The sequence below is a fragment of the Engystomops pustulosus genome, chromosome 9 (genome assembly GCF_040894005.1).
Source record: "Engystomops pustulosus chromosome 9, aEngPut4.maternal, whole genome shotgun sequence".
NCBI classification, from domain to species: domain Eukaryota; kingdom Metazoa; phylum Chordata; class Amphibia; order Anura; family Leptodactylidae; genus Engystomops; species Engystomops pustulosus.
Window position 1 is genome coordinate 53,766,812 of NC_092419.1, and position 23,664 is coordinate 53,790,475.

The 23,664-nt window shown below is 42.1% G+C and overlaps 1 protein-coding gene across 3 annotated transcripts in view; it reads right to left on the reverse strand.

Annotated features, from left to right (window-relative positions):
* LOC140077839 (ligand of Numb protein X 2-like) overlaps window positions 1-23,664 on the reverse strand; it is a 42,162-nt gene that overhangs the window by 4,164 nt on the left and 14,334 nt on the right. For 2 of the 3 annotated variants that reach the window (XM_072125374.1, XM_072125375.1), the window contains exons 2-8: window positions 15,297-15,744; window positions 11,804-11,994; window positions 11,519-11,715; window positions 8,450-8,824; window positions 6,580-6,756; window positions 6,001-6,175; window positions 2,980-3,205 (exon numbers count right to left, since the gene is read on the reverse strand). In XM_072125374.1, the coding sequence (XP_071981475.1) occupies window positions 2,980-3,205; window positions 6,001-6,175; window positions 6,580-6,756; window positions 8,450-8,824; window positions 11,519-11,715; window positions 11,804-11,994; window positions 15,297-15,679 (1,724 nt within the window). In that variant the 5' untranslated portion in view covers window positions 15,680-15,744. Of the gene's footprint in view, window positions 1-2,979; window positions 3,206-6,000; window positions 6,176-6,579; window positions 6,757-8,449; window positions 8,825-11,518; window positions 11,716-11,803; window positions 11,995-15,296; window positions 15,745-15,886; window positions 15,982-23,664 lie in introns of those variants that run through there. The other variant, XM_072125376.1, reaches the window with a different exon arrangement.

Genomic DNA, 23,664 nt, shown 5'->3' on the forward strand with positions numbered 1-23,664 from the left:
GTGAATATCGCCTATAGATTTTGGAATTCTTAGAATCAGAATCATTGGCGGATTTTTTATTTATTTATTTTTTTTACAGCGTTCATTGTACGGGTTCAATAGTTATTTAGTTTTATTCTACGGATTGTTACGGATGCGATGATACTATATATGTGTGGTTTGTGTTATGATTTAGACTTTTTGAGGGTTCTATGTCTCTATACGTTTTGGGACTTATGGGCATTTTTAGTGATTTATAAAGTTATTTTTTATTGAAAAACATTTTTTGATCATCTGATTGCTTGTTCATGCTAATACTCTGCAATACTTATGTATTGTAGGGTATTAGCAGTGTCAGCCTATGCACATGCATAGGCTGACACTGCCTTTAAGATGACGTCACAGACACCATCTTAAAGGCATTGTCGACAGGCATCTCTGGATCGCTGTGGGGGTGCCGATCCGACCGCGGGTGGTAGCCGGGGATGTCAGCGGTAGATTACTGCTGACATCCCGCCACCCCTGTTGCCGGTCCGGCTCCTGTGCAGAACTGAACCGGCATAGTCTCTGCGCAGTAGCTGTAGTCGCAGGACTCAGCGCAGTACAGCTACGGTGCAGAGCGCTAAGGGGTTAAAGAGTACAGAAACATACCAACACCTTGCCCCAAATGAGGCTGGAGGAGGCAATACCTGGGTTGAGCAAAGTGTTTGGCGTCTGACACTGATACACAGTTGATTCTACATGCACGCTTTTATGGATACTTTTTTGTGAGTACATAAATAATTTTATCAACCCAAAATGCTATGTGTGTGTGTCTGATTGTTAATCGGAGCCACTGTGGCCATTTGAAAACGGAAGTGGATCACTTTTAGCGTTGGATTTCTGATGCAGAGGGGGTTCTGGCACAATTTTCTCCCCCCCCCCACCTTTGTTCCTGACTACACACTGGAGTGGTGAGATGTGACTTAAAAGCGCTATTCTCATTTTGGCAAATTACGGTTATTTTTTGCATGATGAAAAGTTATGCATATTTCCAATATACTTTCTCTATCAATTTTGCACAGTTTTCTAGATCTCTGTTTGCCGTCATTCAATAGAAAGCTTCCAGTGGACAGAAATCTGACCATGGTCACACAGGTGCATCAGAGAGCAATCTGGACTATTACACTAGGAAAGTGCTTTCTGTTTAGTCTCCCATACATCCATCATATACTTGGAGTTTCCATGATAGATGGTCCCCAGGTTTGTCTACAGAGCTTGTGGGTAATGGGTTTTAATTATGCAGCTTAGGGAAGCAGGCACTCCCTGACCATGAGCTGATTAAGGCACATACACTGCATGAAAGCCCATAATAAGAGACAACCCTCAGGGTTTTCCACAGCAGAATCAGCTGGTTATTGTGTCCTAAATCTTCTGAGACCTTAGGACAGTGTCACACAACCTAGGTCAGCTGTGGCTGGATTTCATAGACCAAAAACAGTTCTGAAAACAGGACTCTGAGCATCATAGTGATATACACTCACCGGCCACTTCATTAGGTACACCTGTCCAACTGCTCGTTAACACTTAATTTCTAATCAGCCAATCACATGGCGGCAACTCAGTGCATTTAGGCATGTAGACATGGTCAAGACAATCTCCTGCAGTTCGCACCGAGCATCAGTATGGGGAAGAAAGGTGATTTGAGTGCCTTTGAACGTGGCATGGTTGTTGGTGCCAGAAGGGCTGGTCTGAGTATTTCAGAAACTGCTGATCTACTGGGATTTTCACGCACAACCATCTCTAGGGTTTACAGAGAATGGTCCGAAAAAGAAAAAACATCCAGTGAGCAGCAGTTCTGTGGGCGGAAATGCCTTGTTGATGCCAGAGGAGAATGGGCAGACTGGTTCGAGCTGATAGAAAGGCAATAGTGACTCAAATCGCCACCCGTTACAACCAAGGTAGGCAGAAGAGCATCTCTGAACGCACAGTACGTCGAACTTTGAGGCAGATGGGCTACAGCAGCAGAAGACCACACCGGGTGCCACTCCTTTCAGCTAAGAACAGGAAACTGAGGCTACAATTTGCACAAGCTCATGGAAATTGGACAGTAGAAGATTGGAAAAACGTTGCCTGGTCTGATGAGTCTCGATTTCTGCTGCGACATTCGGATGGTAGGGTCAGAATTTGGCGTCAACAACATGAAAGCATGGATCCATCCTGCCTTGTATCAACGGTTCAGGGTGGTGGTGGTGGTGGTGGTGTCATGGTGTGGGGAATATTTTCTTGGGCCCCTTGGTACCAATTGAGCATCGTTGCAACGCCACAGCCTACCTGAGTATTGTTGCTGACCATGTCCATCCCTTTATGACCACAATGTACCCAACATCTGATGGCTACTTTCAGCAGGATAATGCGCCATGTCATAAAGCTGGAATCATCTCAGACTGGTTTCTTGAACATGACAATGAGTTCACTGTACTCAAATGGCCTCCACAGTCACCAGATCTCAATCCAATAGAGCATCTTTGGGATGTGGTGGAACGGGAGATTCGCATCATGGATGTGCAGCCGACAAATCTGCGGCAACTGTGTGATGCCATCATGTCAATATGGACCAAAATCTCTGAGGAATGCTTCCAGCGCCTTGTTGTATCTATGCCACGAAGAATTGAGGCAGTTCTGAAGGCAAAAGGGGGTCCAACCCGTTACTAGCATGGTGTACCTAATAGAGTGGCCGGTGAGTGTATATGGTGCAAGGAGTCTCTTCTTCCCTGCCAATCAGCAGTGCCAAACTGTAATCTCTATAAAGTGATTTTGGCCCAAAACCTTCACATTCTACAGACATAAATCTGCATTAATACTATGAAGCATGAATTGACACACTGAAGCGTTCTTATGTAGCAAGGATGAGATTTGCTTCAGTACCACCCACTTTATTGCCACTTTAAACAAATGAGGGTTAGCTGCTAAAAGGAGACAATTATAAGTCACTGTATATCTGAAATGAGTACTACATACCTAGGAAGACTAAACCAGTACACCCAAAGAGGAGACCAAATGCCCCCAGGGTCCCTTGTGACTTCAACCCCTCCTTCTGTAGTTTCTCCATGTCTTTCTGTTACTGGTAACTCCAGGGTTTTCAGGACCACAGTGTGTGATGCAGCATTGGACTTAAGTGCCGCCACGGCATCCATATAACTCAGAGAAGTCAAGTCAACCCCATTGATGCTCAGGAGCACGTCGCCTGTAAGGAGAAGCATATTAAAATTTATCTACCAATGCATCAGATTCTATAATCATTTGTGAAGGGCAGGAAAAAAGATGTAATAAAATGTCAGCCGCTTTCCAGTTTACTTTCGGTTTATGGGTTTATTGAGAATACTGCATACGTGCTCCTTCTTTAAAAGGAGATGGTCACTGTCTGATGAACACACTACGGCCCTGTTGCCAACGAACGAGTTTGGTCAAAAACTCGCTCCATGAGCTTTAGGGATTTACTAGGCAACTGATGAACATGATGTATTCACCTAATTAATTTAAGTTCAGTTTGGTAAATCCTGAAAGCGCACGGTGCAATCTTGTCAGCCAAACTCCATTGTGGGCAATAGGCTTAGAATTGACAGGTGGAAGGAAGATCTTTTTTTACCACCAGTTAGTTACCACAGCGCCCCAGCACCAGCCAGAAACTGACTATGGTGGATGCTGGTGGCCACGGGACTACAAGGGACACTGTCACCATCTTTTTACACCATATTTTCCTCACACTCCTTCTTTATGTTTACATAAAATGACCTCCAAAGTTAAAAGGGTCAGGCTGAGAGGGGAGAGGGGCTTTTTGGATGAGAATCTCACATTTCTAAATGCATCAGGTTTGTGGTTCTGTGAGCCATGAAATGGGAAATGCATTGGTCACATGCCCCCCCCCCGGTATGTAGCCAGAGCCTGCACCCCCCATTCTCCCCAGCCTAAAAAAAACCCCTCTGTACTCTCCTTTTTGACGCTGCCCACAGGTCCTTTTCTATTTTTGGCTCCCTGCAAGGTCCCATCGCTTACACCCTGACATCAGCCGCTTGCAGACATCATAGTGTGTGCCGATGGCGGTGCACACACTATGATGTCGGCAAGCGGCTGATGTCATGGAATGTGCGACACAGCTGCAAGAACCCGAAGACGAAACTGAAGACGGTATTGGAAAGGTGAATACAGAGGTTTTTTTTCATTGACTCGCGTATAAGCCGAGATAGGATTTTTCAGCAAATTTTTTGTGCTGAAAAACTCGGCTAATACTCCAGTATGTACAGTATATATTTGGTTCTATAGCACACAAAACCTTGATTCTCATCTTTAAATGACACCAGAATTTAGGTGCTATAGAAATGTTTTTAATATAAGATTGCTAGAAAGGAGATTAATTTAGGATAACTTACCTGACGGATCAGATAGTTTAGTGGTGTAAAAACTGCTGTCAGCCACTATTTTAAAGAGAACCTATCACATGATTGTCTCCACTTGTACTCATGTGTCAGCGCTAAAAATATTCAGATACAGTATATTGTACTGTATGCCCAGATGTGCTGAACACTTTCAGTACTAAAGTAGTTGATGATGCAGTCATGTACATTACACAATAATTATAATAATCTTTAGTTATATAGCACCATCAAATTCCATAGCGCTTTACAATTACATCCCCACAGTCCAAACTATAGATATGGAATTCACCATTCCCACACCTGGGGCATGTATGGTTGGACCAAGCAGTCCATCCATCAATTGCCCATGCCTAATGTAGTAGAGATCATCTAATAGAAGAATATCAGATGATTACAGGCATATTTTGGGTATGAAGTCAGATGTAAAACACTCATACACCCGTTCCCATTACTTTACATACATAATTTGTCAGGTATTAATCAGGGCTGTGGAGTCGCTGATAATTCTGGTGAAGTTGTGATGAAATGGACCGACTGCGATGCCACAAACATATAATAACCTATAAAAATGTTGAAATTTCCTTTAAAAATGTGTGTTCTAGTCTTGCTCTAAGGATTAAGGCCAGCAGTGAGCAACAACGGGCCTGCATCAGTAACCAGCACCCTAGATGCATCAACATCCACCGTACAGCACAAAAAGCCAACCCAGAAGTTATAAATGCAACAATAGAGCAATAAATAAAACCCCAGCAAAAAATACTGCATTCAGAGAAGATAATACTGGAGTCCCCATAGAAGACAATAATAACTGAGATCCCTAAAGCATAAAACTAATAATACTCCAGAGCAGACAAGAAAATAAATACTCTCCTTTCCTGGCTCTTCTCCCTTCACCACAATGCCGCTTCTTGTCTCCTCCTTGTACCACTCATACAACACATACAACCAGTGTCAGGATATAGAATGGAGCGGCAGGAGAGAACCCGGGAGCAGTGAGAACTTCTCGGCTACACTCACCGCTATCCGGCCTCATGCACCAATGATCTGCCATCAGTTGTGTTACATCAGCAATGGAAGTGCTCATTGGACTGCCATGCAGAACACAACTCATGGCTTGATAGGCTGCATGTGGCCTGTTAGTGGCGCGGCTTGTGCACCCTTTTAGTTGAGAAGAACGTGGATGCACTTTATGTACATGCTCAGGAGTGAAGTTCCTCTGCAATAAATCAGAGGGGAAGGTACTGGGAAGGAATGCCCACATTTATCTCAAGCACCGCAAGAGTGACCTGGAAAACTTACTCCAACTCCACAGTCCTAAGTTTGGGAAATTGAAGAGTCGAAGGTTTGGCTTACCGACTCCACAGTCCAGATATTAACAGGTAATAATGGCCTATATTGCTCAAAATAATTACATAATACAAATGTAGACACCCATATACACAGTTTCAGTCTGAGAGAACTTGGTACCAGAAATAATCCCATATATTTGCATTTCACAAGTTTTTGCAGAATTTCTATTCTATATTTAGATATAATTGATGACTATAGAACATAAACCTGCATAATGCACAGGTACTTCATTGCACCATATAGGAATATGTCTTACCTTTCTTTATCCTGCCATCTCTGTAGAGACACCCTACTGGCTGAACACTGGAGACATAGATGGGGAGTTTGTTTTTATGATCTCGCCCTCCTCCTATGGTAATCCCCAAAGATTCTCTAGGCTCTTTCTTCAGAGTGACGCCTTTCTCCATTGATGGGTTCGCCTGAGGCTGGTCCTATATTTAGTACAAATGACAGAACAGCGTATTGAGTTTTGGTTATATAATACATGTTCTGACATACAAAATATAAAGCATTTGTCTCTTACAAACAATACCAACCATAAGATCAATGTCAAAGCAGCATTATATCACCCATTTCCTTTTCAAGGATGTGTCTTATATATGCATTAGAGCAGCTAGGACAGACGAGATACATACATAACTACTAAAAGCTGTTTATAAGGCTATAGAGAGCAGGTATATACGTCTCCCATTACAATCTAGACCCCAGCTTCTCTCATCTTCCTGTGTGGGTAATGTGACGTTCAGCTCATGTTACATTTCTTTGAAGCCAGTAAAATGTGGCAAGTCACCCGCTGCTTCTACTAAAACGAATCATATAGGAATAAATAACTCGCCCTCTGTGTGGACCTTCTTCTACATGGGTGCACACTTGGTCTCTTGCGTGCACGGACAGGACTTTCTCCATTACTACTGCTGCTGCTGCTTCCAGATGAACTTCCATCTTCATTGACTTCCATTGGCTGCAAAGTGCTTTGCCTAAGGACCACAAAGTTAACCCGGGCCTCGCTCATCTAAAAAAATGACACACAGAACAAGATCATTGTGACTTTCCACATTAAATAACCATTTAAACCCCATAGCTTTGTATACTTATGGCTGCTACATTCCTTATATCTACTATGAAGTGTAATACAAGAAAATCCTCTCCACTCCATGACAATTGGAACTCACTTACGCACGTTCATCAAAAACAGATGCAGGTTGCGCCAGATTCCTGAATTGTGGCGCCCGTTCTTCAAGAATCTGGCCCACCCTGACCTGCTCCGACAGAGTACAACATTTTTTTTTTATTTGGTGCACCTTTAAACACAATTCTGTAGGACACTGCATGATAAATGAGGCACACTGTCAGACTGTGCACCAAAACGCCAAAAGCACCAAAAGTGCAGCCGCGACACACTTTATAAATATATGTGTAAGCATAGTGTATTAAAAAGAAGGTGCAAAGTCAGACAAAAAAAAAAATGGTGCAGCTTTAATAAATATGGGCCAATAGGTTGCATTTCAGGACCCTTTTTAAGCTAACAACAAATGATACAACTAGCTATGTGACTAAAGAACAAAATTCAATGGTGTCATTTCACCACCAAGTATGGCTTCATAATGGTATATGTTTAAAGGGGTTTTCCAGATTCACAAAATTTATTACATATCCTATTTGATCGATTTAAGACTGGCAGATACGAAAGTGCAGCCCAGCACCCCGGGCTGCTAATTATACACGGCCATGTACCTTCCTCTCCCATGCTGGGAGCATGGAAGAGTGAGGTGATGTCACATGAGAGGCGTGAATTCACACAGGGACGTGCATAATTAGCAGCCAGGAGTGCCAGACATATCATCCCCACACTCTGTACTGCTAATTTTAACTTTCTTTTCTAGGTGATCCCAGGGTGTCAAGATTAGCAACAGACAGTGCCGTGATCAAGGTGAAGAGGAGCAGGGGTGAGTATTAATAGTTTTTTTTTTATGTTTTCTAGGTGGTTGATTTCCTATAAAGGGAACCTGTCCTCAAGGACCTCATTTTCACTAGAGACAGGTTCCCGAAAACTATTACAGCTGGATTGCAAATATGTCTTTCTGCTTTCTCCAAACATTTGCATTACAATAGAATTGTGTGTTATAACCTAACTTGCACCCTGACAGAGTCCTCTGTATAGTCCCAAGGGGTTGGTCTTTGGTTTGGATGCATTTCAAAAAACAACACGTGACTAGTCTGTGCTGCAGACTCCTCAGCTCTCGGCCCCTCACTCCTGCTCCTTCACAAAGATCACAGCTGCGATGTGATAGAACTTGAATGTGACTTAAGGTTTAAGGCTGCATTCACACGAACGTTTCCCCACCGGGCTACATACATTCGCCGCGATGGAAAGGAGGAGGAGCAATGCATGGCACACGGCGCCATAACACGGAGAAAGATAAGGCATGTCCTACTTTTTCCCCCGTGTACGGAGCGGTACGGTGCTGCTCCTTGTGGCCATTGGCGAATGTGGGGGACGTATGCATGCTGCAAACTTGCAACCACATACACGTCTCTCCGACAGACGTGTGAATGCAGCCTTAGAGTGTCACTGAAAAACAGAATATAACCAACTAATAGTTTAAAGTTAGACAAAGGTGTCTAAAGAAGGAATAAATGTAAGCTTCATCCGGTCTTGTTTTAGGATAAGCAAATCTGTCCTGTAATGATGTAAGATACGTTACCTGGATAATCTGTGCAGCCGTCTCTGGAGTCCCGTGTCGGAGATCATGACCATTAATAGATAAGACCTTATCATTACACTTAAGTCTTCCATCTTTCGCTGCCAGGCCACCGTCTAATAAATCCAACACAAACACTCCTGGCTCTTCTGTCTTTCTAACCAGCTTGATCCCGAGGGGCTCTGACCGATCCCGCTTCAGTAGATTGACTTGCACCACTTCTTTGCAGGTACTAGCTGCGGGGGGTCCTTCTGTTCGCTGAGACCTTTGGGAAAAACCTCTCTCTTGTAGGACTGTGAGACATATGACAGGAGAAGGCTGCCGGAGCAAGGCAATGGCTTGGCTATGGGACACATTGCTAATATTCATTCCATTAATCTGAAAATTGCAATGTATAAAGAAATTATCAGCTATGGACATATACAAGCTACACACAATCTTTCATTGTGACAATTTCTGACAATTAGAGAAATAGTACAAGGAAAATAAAGAGATTTTATTCGCATGAACTACAGAGCGAATACCTCCTTCTCTTAATTAAATTAATTGATTTAATTAATTTGGGCAATGAAAAGTTATCTATAAATGGCAATATGTACAAGAAAGGCTATCCTTTTAAAGAAGGTCTGTCACCAGAATCCCCCCACCCCCACCCCAAACCAACAATGCCTGCTGGTAAATGGTTACAAGTACTCCCCACATCACTTAAAGTTAGCTGCCAGAAAGGCATTGATCATTAAAAGGGGTTTCCCATGAAGGAAAGTTCTCAAATTTGAATCCCCCATTGAAGTTTACACAATAAAGATAATTTTAACCCCTTACTTTACAATTTTACTCAGTTTTATTGCTGTTAACTCAGTGATGGGGACTCTGTAAGCAGACACTTCATAATTCCTTTTCGGATATGCAAATTAGCATACTTGACTATTTTATCCTGGATATGACTCTTGGTTTTTCCCAGACTGCCAGTGAACCATGCCTCCTTATTTTGACCGACAGCTCTGAGTCTTCAAATGTCAGTCATTGGCCTGCCACCATGTTCTTGATTGACCGGACATGCTGCTGTATGGAACTAGTACATGGGGACCGTCTGACAATATTCAACTATGGACATGTGAAGCTCAGTTTACTTCTAGGAAATATTGGGGTACATTTACTTACCTGGTCCCTGCAACAGTAATGCGGTCCGCGAACCCTTAGTATATGTGCCCCATTGTGTCAAATTTATTACACAAGGCCTTGTGCTAGATTCATGTCATGTGACCAGGGTGATGTAATTTAAGGTAGTTTTCCCCCTTAAATGTGCCATGTTTACCCCATGTATTTATCTGCTGTGATTTCATGTGATAAATACAAACATGGGGTAGATATGGCCAAGCAGAATACACGCCCCCTCTGATGCCAGGTAATATAACTACATAAAGTTGTTTTTATGGGGATGTGAGGGAAACAATTTTTAGATTAGAAGGGTGTCATTTAAATAATAGGGCTCTATGGGAACCTGTCACTAGCTGTATTTGTGAAAATGTGTTCACAGGTTCTCTTTAAGTTGTACCCACTTGGAAGAGGGCTACTGTAACCAGCTACACCAGGTGACATGTTGTTGATTAACTCTTCTTGTGAGGACATAGTTAGAATAATTTCTAAATCATTGTGTAACCTGTTTACTCACCCCCCCCAAGACACTACACTGGTGCCAAACGCCTCTCTCAGACATTAAATTACTCTGTATGATAATATAGTCAAATGTATGCCATCCACACATCTCTCCCCTTGCTATACACATGTGTATTTCTAAGAAGTATCTTACATCATAATGGATTAGTAAAATATACAATTATACCTTGCTGGAGGAATGAATTTCATTACTGTTAATATCTCAAACCTCACCTCAATAATGCCAGAGGGGGTTTTTGTTGCTACACCCATCCCATAAATGGAGCTGATGAAGGTTGTGGACGCTTAAGTCAGATATAAGCTATGCTCGTGTGTCTGTCTTAAGGCCCGGCACAGGGAATTATAGTCACACAATGCACCATATCTTATTATTTCATAAGGAGCTGTCAGCTTAAAAGAAAGGTAATCACAAGTAGGGTATCACACATGGTGTGTTTTTTAAGGAAAATACGGTTTTCAGAGCACGACATTCAGATTGCGAGCTGGCAGTTAGAGAAACACACTTAATATTGACCTATTGCTTTTTTGACTAAAAACATTGACAACATATCCAAAGAATGTGTCCTCAATATCAGATTGCTGGGGGTCCAACACCTAGCACAGGCATCTGTTCTCAGCAGCTGATACACTGTTAAAGAAATAGAGAACAGACAGCTCCAATCTCAGTATAGTGGTCAAATCAGGTTACTGCAGATAATTCCATGAGAGAGAAAATTGTTCCAACTAATAGGTGGTGTAAAGTTAGATCTTATAGTGCCACAAATCAATAAAGCTGGTGTGTTGTCTCAGTTTGAAACATATTAAAAAGAAGTATAAACAAGTGAATGTTTACGTATAGTTTATGTCCACTAACAAAATATATACAAACATGATTTAAAATGTTGCTAAAATAAAAATGTTATAGATAACCCCACCAGCCACGTCAGCCTTGTCTGCCAATATAGCATCCGAATATTCTATTTCTCTTCGCATCATTCATATTTTACTGTAAAAAAAGGTATAAAGAAATGGCACAATATATGGAAAAAAAATTGGGTAAAATAACTCAGGTAGCCCAACATATATAAATGTGTGCAAAATCATGGGCCCATTGTCTGTTGCGGGCGTTTGTCATCAGTGTGTAAGGTCCGCTCATGATCCCATGACAGAAGAAAAGACTTTGGCAGGTAAGGCAATCGGCAAACTTTCTTGTGCATGTAACCTAAGGGGTTCGTGGAACTAGTGTCCACTTGTGGTCAACGAATACAAGAAAGCTATTCCAGCATTCAAGGGATAAACATTTGTGTGATCCAGATCTAGTTTAGGTATGTCTATATATCTCCCGCTGGGAATTCATCAATTAATGTTACCAGTTTTTTAATATCAAAGACATGTACATCAGCAAGGAAGATCTACCTCCAAAATGTGGTCTCCTGGCATAAGTCTACCATCTGCTACAACCGAGGTATCTTTGAGCACTTCTTGTATTACAATATTTCCCAGAGGAGTGTCTCTGCCCCCTACAATTCGCATGCCCAGTTCTTCTTCAGGGTCATCACGATGAATCTCGATCGTACTTGTCTCTGCCACAAGACTTGTCCTATGAGGCTGATCTAGAAGTTAAAAACAAGAAACCATTAGACTCCTTCGTAGGCAACACAGACATCTCTTTTCTGAACTCTTACAGTACTTGGCACTTACCGTCATCATGTTCATCAAATGCTGGATTCACCAGACCGGGCTCAGATGTACTAAGTGCTACTACTGCAGCCAAAGAAGATTCTGCTAGGACATTGGCAATGCCACTTGCTTGGGGGGTATCAGTGTGTGAATCCTTGGTTGGGGCTATATTTTTCTCTCTTTCGGACCTGTATTTTCTGAAACCTGCGCATCTGATATGCAATACAGAAGAAGAATAGACAGTGAATAATGAACACCAGTAAAAGGAGTCAATGAGCAATGTATGTCGCTGTATCCCTATTCAGTGGTATATGCTGTAGGCTTCTGTTTAGGCCTATTTCACCTCTGCTTTCTCATCATACAGCCGAGCGCCATGAGCGATGTATGTCTCTGTATACTTATTCATACAGCCAAGCACTGGAGAGGCAGAGGGATGGTGCTGGCCGTACATATGGGAAATGATAAAGAGTGCTCTATCTTTTTCTCTTTCAAGGTACAATGACACACGTGTGTGGTCCCCAAACATATATCTGATATATAGACTGTACATAAGGTAACATGGGAACTTCAATTCTGTGCTCCTTCTATACCCAATGCAAGTCTTACCATCACATCAAATTTCCGTCATGGATCACCAAATCCATGGCAAGATCCACCTACGTCACACATGTATGGATTTGTTATGGATTTTGTGTTGGTTTTCACATTCCGGACAGCAAATTGTGAAACTCCTAATGTAATTCTACAATACAACTCCATTGCGGATTAAAAAAAAAAATGCAGTGTCCACCAATTTCCATGCAGAATGGTTGTGGCACATGTAGATTTTGTACACCTTATGTAGCTGTAAACTGCTGTTGGAATCCAGGCTGCAAATCCATAATAAATCTACCATGTCTGGACCTGGTCTCCTTCAGTTACACTAAACCCATTTTAACAGAAATGCCCAAATTTACCCTCACATGTGGTTCTTCAGAAGCGTGCAGTACTATAACAGGCAGAACACTATCCAAGCAAGAAAACATAGTAACCCCTTAAGCACACAGGGCTCAACTCATTACTACACTTGGTTCTAGTGATCCTGGTGGTCTAATCATACGTCATATCAGATTATCAGATTTTTGCCATCTCCAAACTGCAATGTACATTGCAAAGGAACAAGAAAATCCACATTGTTAATAGAACAAAGTTTACAGATGCCAGAAATATCTCCTTGTACGTACTTCAAGTATTGAGAATATTCTGTAATCTTCTGCTATTCCCTCACTATATACACAGACACCAATTTAACGTGTAAATTATTAGGCTCCACACATGAACTCTGCCGTCTCCAAGTTAACAGGGTACAAGTCAACAACAAGCGTCATCCTGAGAACATTGGGACAGTAAAGCCGTGTAATGTTTACAGAGCAGTCCCTGTGCCTGGACTGTGTAACCATTAACCATAGACCAGGGTTATAGCTTGTGCCCTTGATCTCTGTATACATGCCTAGCTCAATGTAAGGGAACATACGCTTCCTATACTTGTCTTTACATCCCCAGGCTCCACAGAAGGTCAGTCTAGACACATGTAACACTGGCGTTAAAGTTCATGGCAAAGTTATAAAACAAGACTCCAGGCAGAACTCCTCTACATATCCAACAACCTGGCCCACCCATTTAACCCTTAAGACCACAGGTAGCACTGTATACACTCTAAATCTGTGCTTATTATTAGGCTGGTGCCACTCTGTTGTTAGTGAGGAGTCACCTTGGACAGTGCGGTTTTATGATTGCACCAGTCTCCCATTGGGAAACAATTGGTTCTTGAAATTATTTATAAAGTGACCTGTCCTGTAGGTGTTAAAGTTGGGTTTCATACTCATGTGGTTCAGAAGCTGAATTGGATATATCAGGCCACAGGCTGGAGGCTCGCGTGACATCACCTTTCTCTCACATGCTCCCAGCATAATTAGCAGCCCAGAGCGCCGGACATCTTCTCCCTGCACTCTGGCCAACTAATTAGAAATGTGTTTTCTATGGGATCCCAGTGTGTGAAGACTAGCAACGAACATCGCTGAGATCAAGGTGAAGAGGAACAGTGGTTTCGGAGTGGTTGAATTCCTTTAAAGGCTGAACAACCCCATTTAACGACTCATTCACACAAACTTGATCTGTGACCGCATCTCAAGTATTGAACACTGCCCTGGGACAGGACTCCCCAGTTATACATGATGTAAGGAGTCCCTGCATCCTGTGGGACAACCGTGCCATGGTGACAATATGATTACATTATAGTGCAGTGGTCAGACAGAAATGTAGGGACTCCTTACATCATGTATAACTAAGTGGCCTTGACTCCAGCCCCTGAAGCAGCGTTAAATCAGTTGGTGTCAATGAGCTCTGAGCCGGCAGGATGATGATTGTTCCTGCAGGATTCACTTGTGGCCTTTAAAAAAAAATCTACCATCAAAATCCATCATGATAAACCAGCGTGCCTTACTCATAGATCCAGGTACTGTGGCTATCTTCTTATATTTGTTATCCTTCTGTCTAAAATCTAATTTAAAAATGATGCTAATGAGCTTGAATGGCTGTGGGGAGGGTGTTACCAGCGCCCCTCCCAGCTGTAGGATCACAGACGGGAACATAGTCTTCCCTCCCTCCCAGCTTTCCCAGCACTTCCCCCTCTTTCTGCCTAATGTAATCTCACATGAGCAGAAGAAGTTTAAGCACACAGTGGGAGGGGGGAGAACTCCTTGCACAATGTAAGAGCCTGTGAATCTGCAGCACGAAGTGGCTCTGGTAACACTCCCAGGAGCCCTTTAGACTCCTAATTTAAAACATTTATTTTTGTGCGAAGGAGGACAATTATAACAAATATAAGATTACAACATTTCCTTCTATTGTAGTAATGCAACGGCTGAAAGCCGTTGTTTACCTACAGCATTGTAAGAAATATTTTAATTAAGTTGCTCACACAGAGTACATGAGCCTTAGAGCCCATTCACACAGTCATAGTGTCCTGCATTACGGACCAACCACAGTGCAGGGGACAGGACTTCTTACATCATGGTGATAGCACTGTATCACGTATAACTATAATGCACAGATTCCCATCATGTGCACTGTGCTCAGCCCACAAAACAGGTCACTGGCATGGTCCGTCATACGGCCTGGACATAGTAACTGTATGTACTGTAGAGGCAAAGCAGAGACATGCAGGGAGATCTGTGGTAATCTTCTTTATATTTGTTGATATTTGAGAAAGTGTAACAGTCTGTAAAGCCAGATCCCTCATAATCATAATTTAGATGGAGGCTATGGATAACAATTATAAGAAAATCACCACAGTTACTGTGCCTGAATCTATCAGTATTTATTCTGTGTTTATAATGCTTAATTTTGATGGTAGACTTCCAGAAAGCTTCATAGATGTCCCAATATATGTGCAATTGAACCGAATATTTACCTTAATATAAATTTTAAAAATATATTTTTATCAAACACGAAAATCTGCTGCTGTCATAGATACCTGTTACGTAGATGGGGCTCCAGCTCGCATCGCTGCATCACCTGCTTACAGTCAACCAAGAATGGGCAGATGACAACCAACTTATCCAACAGATTTCTCACCAAAAGACTAGATTTGTGACAGTCCTGAAAACATAATTTCTTGCGGTCCATAGGACAGAAGTCCTTCTCATGTAGGAAATTCTTCAGGCACTTGTAGCAGTAAGTGTGACCACATGGAGTGTCCATAGGTTGCAGCAGTGGCTGCAGACAGATGTGGCAGACCAGCTCGTCGTCCACATCATCCTGGAAGTTGTAGATGTGGTTTTCAGATGACACGTGAGCCTGTCCGCAGTCACGGCACAGCTCAAGGGCAGTGGAGGTAACATCCAAGGGGTCAGCCATTGCCAGAGCCTCTCCTCAGCTATGTGCTGCCAGGCTTACAATCCAAATATCTACAGCATGGCTCTCTAAGGGATAAAACATAAAACACAATTAGAAGGAGAAAGAAAGCAGAGACGGCTACATGGGTTATTTTCACACAGCAGAGATGTAGACTAATAGGGAAATGTTAATGCCATATGAAAAAAAAGAAGTGTTATTGTCACATACTAAGAAAAAAAAAAATCAGGTCACAAGGAAATCCTAGCACTAGTTTCTCTTCTAGCTTGCAAATCAGATGTGTGTAAAAGCCAGAGGCGTCCAGCAGTGTCCTGGAAATCAGAAGGTGGCTCTGCCAACCAATTACATGCGCTAAAGTTACCCATAGCAATGTAATAGGTGCAGTAGATCTGCATGACAGATACAAAGGAAAACACAACAAACACCAACTCATCTGCATAACCCTGGCAGCGCACACAATGCCAGGTCCTGCCCAACATTCACTGACTCACTGAAAGTCAAACATCTAGGCCCTGAAACCGTATGCAGCAGCTTTGCCCGGATCACAATGCAATGTATGCCAAGACTGTACATAGAGCAGCAGAATGAGGGAGGAAACCAATGATCTGTAATATCCTCAAAACCTGCAATGTCCAGACTATACAGGTGTAAGTGCCTCAGACATGATGGGACACTCAGTCTTACAGGCCGAGCTGTTCAGTCCAGAACCGGGCCACAGGCTACTCACGTAGACCAGCAATGCTTTGTCTTCAGTCAAGGAATCTATTGTTTTATGATTGTTTGCAGCACAAGAACAAACAGAGGAAACCCAGCAATCCTGTAGGTGTGTCACAAGTCACAACCCTTTCATAGCCGATCAGCTTGTACCATGCACCATGGAGGGGTATACATGTGGCACGATGCTGTACCAGCTTCCATATAATATGCGCAACACATGAAACCTCTCTGATATGACCATCCACAACTATATATCAATAAGGTCTTTATCAGAACTAGATTTCTTGACAGATTATGGTTCCATCAATGGCTGGTTTAGAAAAAGATTAATCTATGTATGGAATTTATTCTTAAGTAAACCTATTTATGCTGCAGATTTCATCCTTTGCAATGTTGAGTTCTATATTATCAATATAAGGGAGATTCCCTGCATCTTTCCTCTAGCATTGGCTTGTATACTGTATATTTACTAGCTACGTCTTTTTATAGCACAGAACAGTCGGTGCCAGAGGCCTGGGTGACATATTTTACACTCCCACACATCAGTGAAGGAAGCCAGAACAATAAGGACAGATTCACACTTTTGTGTGGGATGATATGTAAAGGAAAATATTTGTGTCAATAAGTAATTTCCAAGGAAGATAATGAGCCGTTTACAGCAATGGTTATGCAATATGGTAAGGAAAACCACAACAACTCCAGCACTGATATAGTTAATAGCCAAAAATATCATTTTCACTGATTTCCCATTAGAAGGAACATACAGTCCGTTCTCACAAGATATCTGGTGCTGATAGATAATAGCAATATGTTAAACTCGGACTGTCTAGGTACATTTAATTGTGTAATCATTAAGAGTATGATAGAGATATATATATATATTACACACACACCCTATACAGTCTCCATTATAGCCAGCCGCACATCCACTATTTATAGCTGGACAGGACCCAAATAAACAGGGTGTTGGACAAACCCTGATATTATTAGGTGAATTAATTGGTCATAGTGATCCATCACAAAGTATGCAGGGGCTTATAGATCATAGATTGCTGGTGATTCTTGGTCAACCACCCTACCCACCTCAATGTTTATTAGACTAGCATCTCACCAGAAATTGGGCCCATAAAAAAGGCTAGATTTTAGCTCTAAGATTTACAGAAATGAGAATGCAGCTGTATATTTTAATGGATACATATTTAAATGTACAAATTGCATTTAAATGAATACAAACAGGAGAATTTACTTTAGATCCATATTATGTATTTAAAGTAAAGCAGAAAATACCTTCTTTTGTTTTCCCATTAAACATAGAAAAAAAATAACTAATGCAATTTGCATTATAATCTATCAAGAAAAACATGATAAAATTGAACAGAAATTTACTTCTAACACCAAATCTGGATGTATACAAATGTTCTTTGCATTGTAGCAGTTAAGAAAGTAAACTTTCTGGTAAGAATAATGGACAGACAACGGCAGTGTGAACGTCATCCAATACAGGCTGTAACTTGGGATCACTGATTATTTACAGTCTGTACTTGTAGAATCAGAAACCCATCTCATTCCTGATTCTGTTATGAAAACACGGGCCTTACAATGAAACAAATGTAAACCACAGATATAACAAGGGCTGCTCTAGGTTTCCATTTCATGTTAGTCATTTGCACATTCCAAATACCACAATAATAGAGGCACATGAAGTGTAGGTTACATACATCAAAGCAAGGGCGTAACTAGGAAAGTATTGGCCCCATAGCAGACTTCTGAATTTGGCACAGTACAGGGCTTAACTTTATGATCAGTGGGGGTCTCCGTGATTAGACCCCTCGTTCTGGTGATCTGTGGAGGTCTCATGTACCCCATTCAGACCCATTGTCTCTTCCCAAGATGAGCGCAGCAACCGGCCACGCATGGCTGGGCTGCCCCATTCATCTCTACGGAGTTGGCAGAGATTGCAGAGCGTCATACTTGCCATTCTTCGTCAGCTCTAAAAGAGATGTGAGGGGCAGCCCAGGCATGCGCATCCTGCTGCTCCGCTCATCTTGGGGAGCGACGATGAGTCCGACTGGGGTACATCGGTCCCCTCGTTCTAGTGGGAAAACCCCTTTAAAGGACACCTGTCATCAGGTCTCTGTCACTACTACCTGTTGGAGCAGCTCACAAGGATCCCATCCCAGCATTTATCTAGTCAATTCATATATTAATCATTATAAAATCATCTATTCTTTATTATGTAAATGAGCCTGATCACATGGTCAGAGGTAGTGATGTCACCCCTGTTACCCCTCCCCTCTCCTCCTCCTGCTTATGTCTGTGTGTAATATATAGTAAAGCATAGTTAGTGTATCTGCTGACATGCTGCATCCTCCTAATACACAGAGACACAGACATCAGCTACACAAGTACCTGTCATGTTCTGCTATAACATGGCTGCAGCCTGGAGCTGTTGTAGCTATCCTATACACACACACAGGCTGCAGGGGGCGTGGCCACCAGCAAGCACATGGAGTAGCCATTACATGGAGCAGCGGTCAGTCATGCACTGAGGGTATGGCTGTACCTCCCACTCATTAATAAGCTGGACAGCTTGAATATGCTAATGACTCATTGGACATTTCACAGGTCATTTGCATACAGCTTTAGGACCTCATTGCTTAAGTTTACAGGCATGTAGAGGGACAATGAATGGATAGAGGAAATGCTCTCTAATGGCAGTTTATGAAAATATATTTTGTTTAGGGGGGGGTTATTTTGCATGACGGGTTCTCTTTAAGCACATATATACACATTTATACACTTGCACTTACATACACATATATACATTTGTACTGTTACCTCTCCCCCCAACATTTCTGTTCTGAGCTGCTGATTCATGCTGTGTACTGTAGAAGATATGTTCATTGTTATATACATATTATGCTGTACAATGTGAATTATATGTATATAATGGTGCACAGCCTCCATTCTTTAGAGTGGCAGGTCAGATGCTGGGGCCCCCTGGGGTCTGTGGGCCCCATTGCAGCTGCTATCGCTGTAGTTACGTCCCTGGATGAGAGGCTGATGATCAGCTCAGCCACATGTGCTAGAACGCATTTATAGGAACTGGATTAGGACCTGCTCTAAAATTTGTGGCTCAGGGAGTCTGTTCATACCCGGCTAGCATTGAAACAATGGCTAGTACACTTGTAGCTAGTTTTAAAAAAGAAGAAGGAATGGAAAATATAAAGGACTGTCCTATGGTGCTGGATTACAACTGCATGTTGGTAATCGTCAAATGCTAAAAAGTGAAAACTCCTATTTTGTGCAATGTTTACCACAAAGCAACACGTAAAACACATGCATTTCTCCAATGCATTTCAAAACGGAAACGTCACGTGTGACTGGACCCTGAAAGAGAATATGAAAGGGAAAGGGTCTGTATCCAACACCACCAATCAAAAAAGGGAGGAAGATTCTAAATTAGAATCACAATGAATAAAAGATTAAACGGGAATAAAGACAATAAAGGAGCTGCTTCTGAATAATTTGTTAAAATTTGTCTTCAGGAAGGGTAAAAATTTTCCTCTAGTAAACAATGTGCGACTATGATCTGGAGTTTTTGCTAGTGAGTTAAGATGCATTGGTCGTGCTCAGCAACCTACAGAATAAGGCACAAAACCCCATGCATACTAAATAACGTGCCAGGCAGCCAGATAATACATTAAGAACAGAAAAAGAAAGCAGACAATAATTCTCTGTAATCTTCTAACTCCTGGAGAGGCCGAGTCTTGTATACTAAACACAGGGACACTGGTATGACACTGGTATAACCACTGATACCCACCTCATGTGCTCTCCACATCTTACTAAAGAACAAAGATATCCCACTGACAAAGCGAAGCTTGAGAAAGTTCCCTCAGTCACCCCCTTATCAGTGCTGGTCTCAGTAACCAAGGGGAAAGAAGGCAAAAAGCTGGCTTCAGGAGCTCCAAGGATGATCAATGGATAATTCTCATTGTCACATTTGGGTCCGGAATAAATTGTTTGGATTTCTATGGTACCATTGATACCCACCCTATAGGGCCTTCCTCTGGATCTGCACTGTAGAAATATAGGTTGGACTTGAGGGACTTGTGTCTTTCTTGGTAACTACTGTATTTAAGAAGAAACTGAGAATTGAAGGACCAATTGCACGAAGTTAAAGGAAGGGAACCAATTCGATTTTCTATGCATTGTCTATCATAGTAACATTTTTCCATAAAACCGGAAAGTCTCCTGAATGGATATGATATTTTGAAGACCCAAGCCGTAATTGAACAGTAATATGTGTAGGTCTATTGAGACGGTTAAAGGTGTGTCACAACAGCAATTATATAACCCATAATCCCTTCAATTTAACATGCCAAACACTGGAAAATATAGTATTTATGACCACTATAGGAGACCGGGACATTGTTCAGAAAGTATCTTAAGTACATAACTGCTAAGTATATAACTACAGCAATTCACATCTCTGACAGATGATCACACTGACAGAACAATATGGGGAAAAACCCAATTTACTTAATTACTCAAAATGGAAACATTTATATTATTACCATGAGATATAATCCAAGCAACTAAAATGAACGGTAATTCAGCCTGTGGGTTCTAGGAATATGGTATAGAACAGTGATGGCGAATCTTTTAGCGACCAAGTGCCCAAACTGCAAACCCAAATCCCCTTCATTTATTGCGAGGTGCCAACCAAAAGTAGAGCAGTATCTTATTGCTCCCTGTTCTTCAACAACGTTCAATCTTAAAGGCCTCCTGAGGACACCAACGCAGTAGAAAGAAAGGAGGGAAGATTTGCAACCTAGTAGCTTCTTTCCAGTGTCCCTCTGTACACAGAAAATCATGGGGCCAGTAGGAAGTCCTTCAGAGATAATTAGGCCCTGTCTACACATTCTACCTCTTCTTACAGTCCCAAGTAGCCAAGTACCGTATATACTTGAGTATAAGCCGACCCGAGTATAAGCCGAGACCCCTAATTTTACCACCAAAAACTGGGAAAAACGACTGACTCGAGTATAAGCCGAGAGTGGGAAATGCATTGGTCAAACCCCCCCAGTAGTATACAGCCTGCCAGCCCCCAGTAGTATAAAGCAAGCCCCTAGTAGTATACAGCAGCCCCCTAGTAGTATACAGCAAGCCCCCTAGTAGTATACAGCAAGCCCCCTAGTAGTATACAGCAAGCCCCCTAGTAGTATACAGCAAGCCCCTAGTAGTATACAGCAAGCCCCTAGTAGTATACAGCCAGCCTGCCCCCACGGCCCTTAAAAAAATAAACTTATATACTCACCCTCCGATGTCAGCGTGGCTCCCCGATGTCGGCGCGACTTACCAATGTCCCCGATGTCAGCGCGTCCCGTCTTCTTTCTTCTCCGCGGCTCCTCTTCTCTCTTCCGGCATGGACGCGGCCATGTTTTCTTCTAGCATGCGCATACTATGACGTCAGCAGCGGCCGCGTCATAGTATGCGCATGCTAGAAGAAAACATGGCCGCGTCCATGCCGGAAAAGAGAAGAGGAGCCGCGGAGAAGAAAGAAGACGGGACGCGCTGACATCGGGGACATCGATAAGCCGCGCCGACATCGGGGAGCCGTGCTCACATCGGAGGGTGAGTATTTAAGTGGGTAATTTTTTTTGTTATATTCTCGTGTATAAGCCGAGGGGACGCTTTTCACACATTTTTTGTGCTGAAAAACTCGGCTTATACACGAGTATATACGGTAAGTCACTTTAAAATATCACTGAAAGCAGCATCTTTTAAGTTGCCTGGAACTACAGGAGTGTTGTCTGGTCTGCTGGGGGGATGGCCCGGGTGCCCACAGAAAGAGCTCGGAGTGCCGCCTCTGGCACCCGTGCCATAGGTTCGCCACCACTGGACTACAGTTTTAATGGCTGCATTTCAGAAATGATTTTTCACCTGATGATGGTTTCTTTGTTGAAACTACTTACTACTAATGTATAGTGGAACCTTAAAGGGAATCTATCAGTTTTGACCATACAAAGCTGGAGATAGAGTCAAGCGTTGGCCCAGGAGATCAGGGTAACCATATCTTTGTGTATGTTGTTAATAGCAGTAGGAGTGTAAAACATGTGTTTATATTCCAGGGTGGAAGCTGGATTCACAGTAATAATGCACAGCCCCATACCCTACTGCAGCAGCTACAGTCACTCAGGGAGTTGGCAGTGTGCAGTAAAGGGATATTCAGTAAGTCCAGCTACAATCCTGAAATATAAAGGCTTTCACCACATACAACTGTTACTAAAGCATACACAGTTCTCCAGGGATAATACCTTCCAGCATTTTTGTATGCTCAAATGACATCTCCTTTTATGGACATAAGGATAAGTCACATATGTGCACCACTTCTCTATTCACATGGGTCTCTCAGGGGGCACAGCAGTAAGATACATTGGATAGGAGATAAGTGTAATTTGTTAGAAATCCCCTTTTAAAGGGCCAGTCACTTGTGATAATTCCAGAGCATCTCTTTCCTCAGTGTTGTACTGTACCTTCCCTTATGTCAACTCTAAAGGACTAAGGAAGGTGCCATTGGGGTGTTACCAGTAAGTGGCATAACTATAGTCAGTGCTCGACTTAATCCAAAAATTGATTATTAGAGCAGATTCTAAGGAGACAGAATACTTCAAAATACTTCAAGAATGATTAGTTTTCTGCACATTACATTTTTTTCTTCAGGAATAAAGCGCCTATAGGTCAAAGCATAATGTGAAGACAGCCTAAGCATTTTCTACAACCTAAAACCAGTACAACTAATCACCTTTTATGTGGATTCCTTGTCTGAAGAACAAAGTTGAGCACATTGTCTATTTAGTCTATATATAGTACAGATTTGATTTTTTTTTTTTTAAATAAAACTTATTTAGTGGTTAAGATACTTCCACATCTGATTCCTAGAGTTACCCATCAGCTTTCCCTAACAATACAGGGAGAAATGATCTAGATAGATACTACTTACCTATGGAAATATAACACCGAAGACATGAAACACAGATATTATACCCTGCACAAAAATAATGGTATCCAATAACTAAACAGAAAAACTGAAGTCACTTATAGGTTTACCCACATGAAGAGACAGATGCAGATCACCAAAACCCGGCTATTTGTTAGGTAGGCGATTCCAGAGATATTGTTATTTTTAATCGGGTTGCATCTACTCACATACGTGCACTGCACTGCAGGTCCTGTGTCTTGTATGTCACAGTTTGTGCCAAATA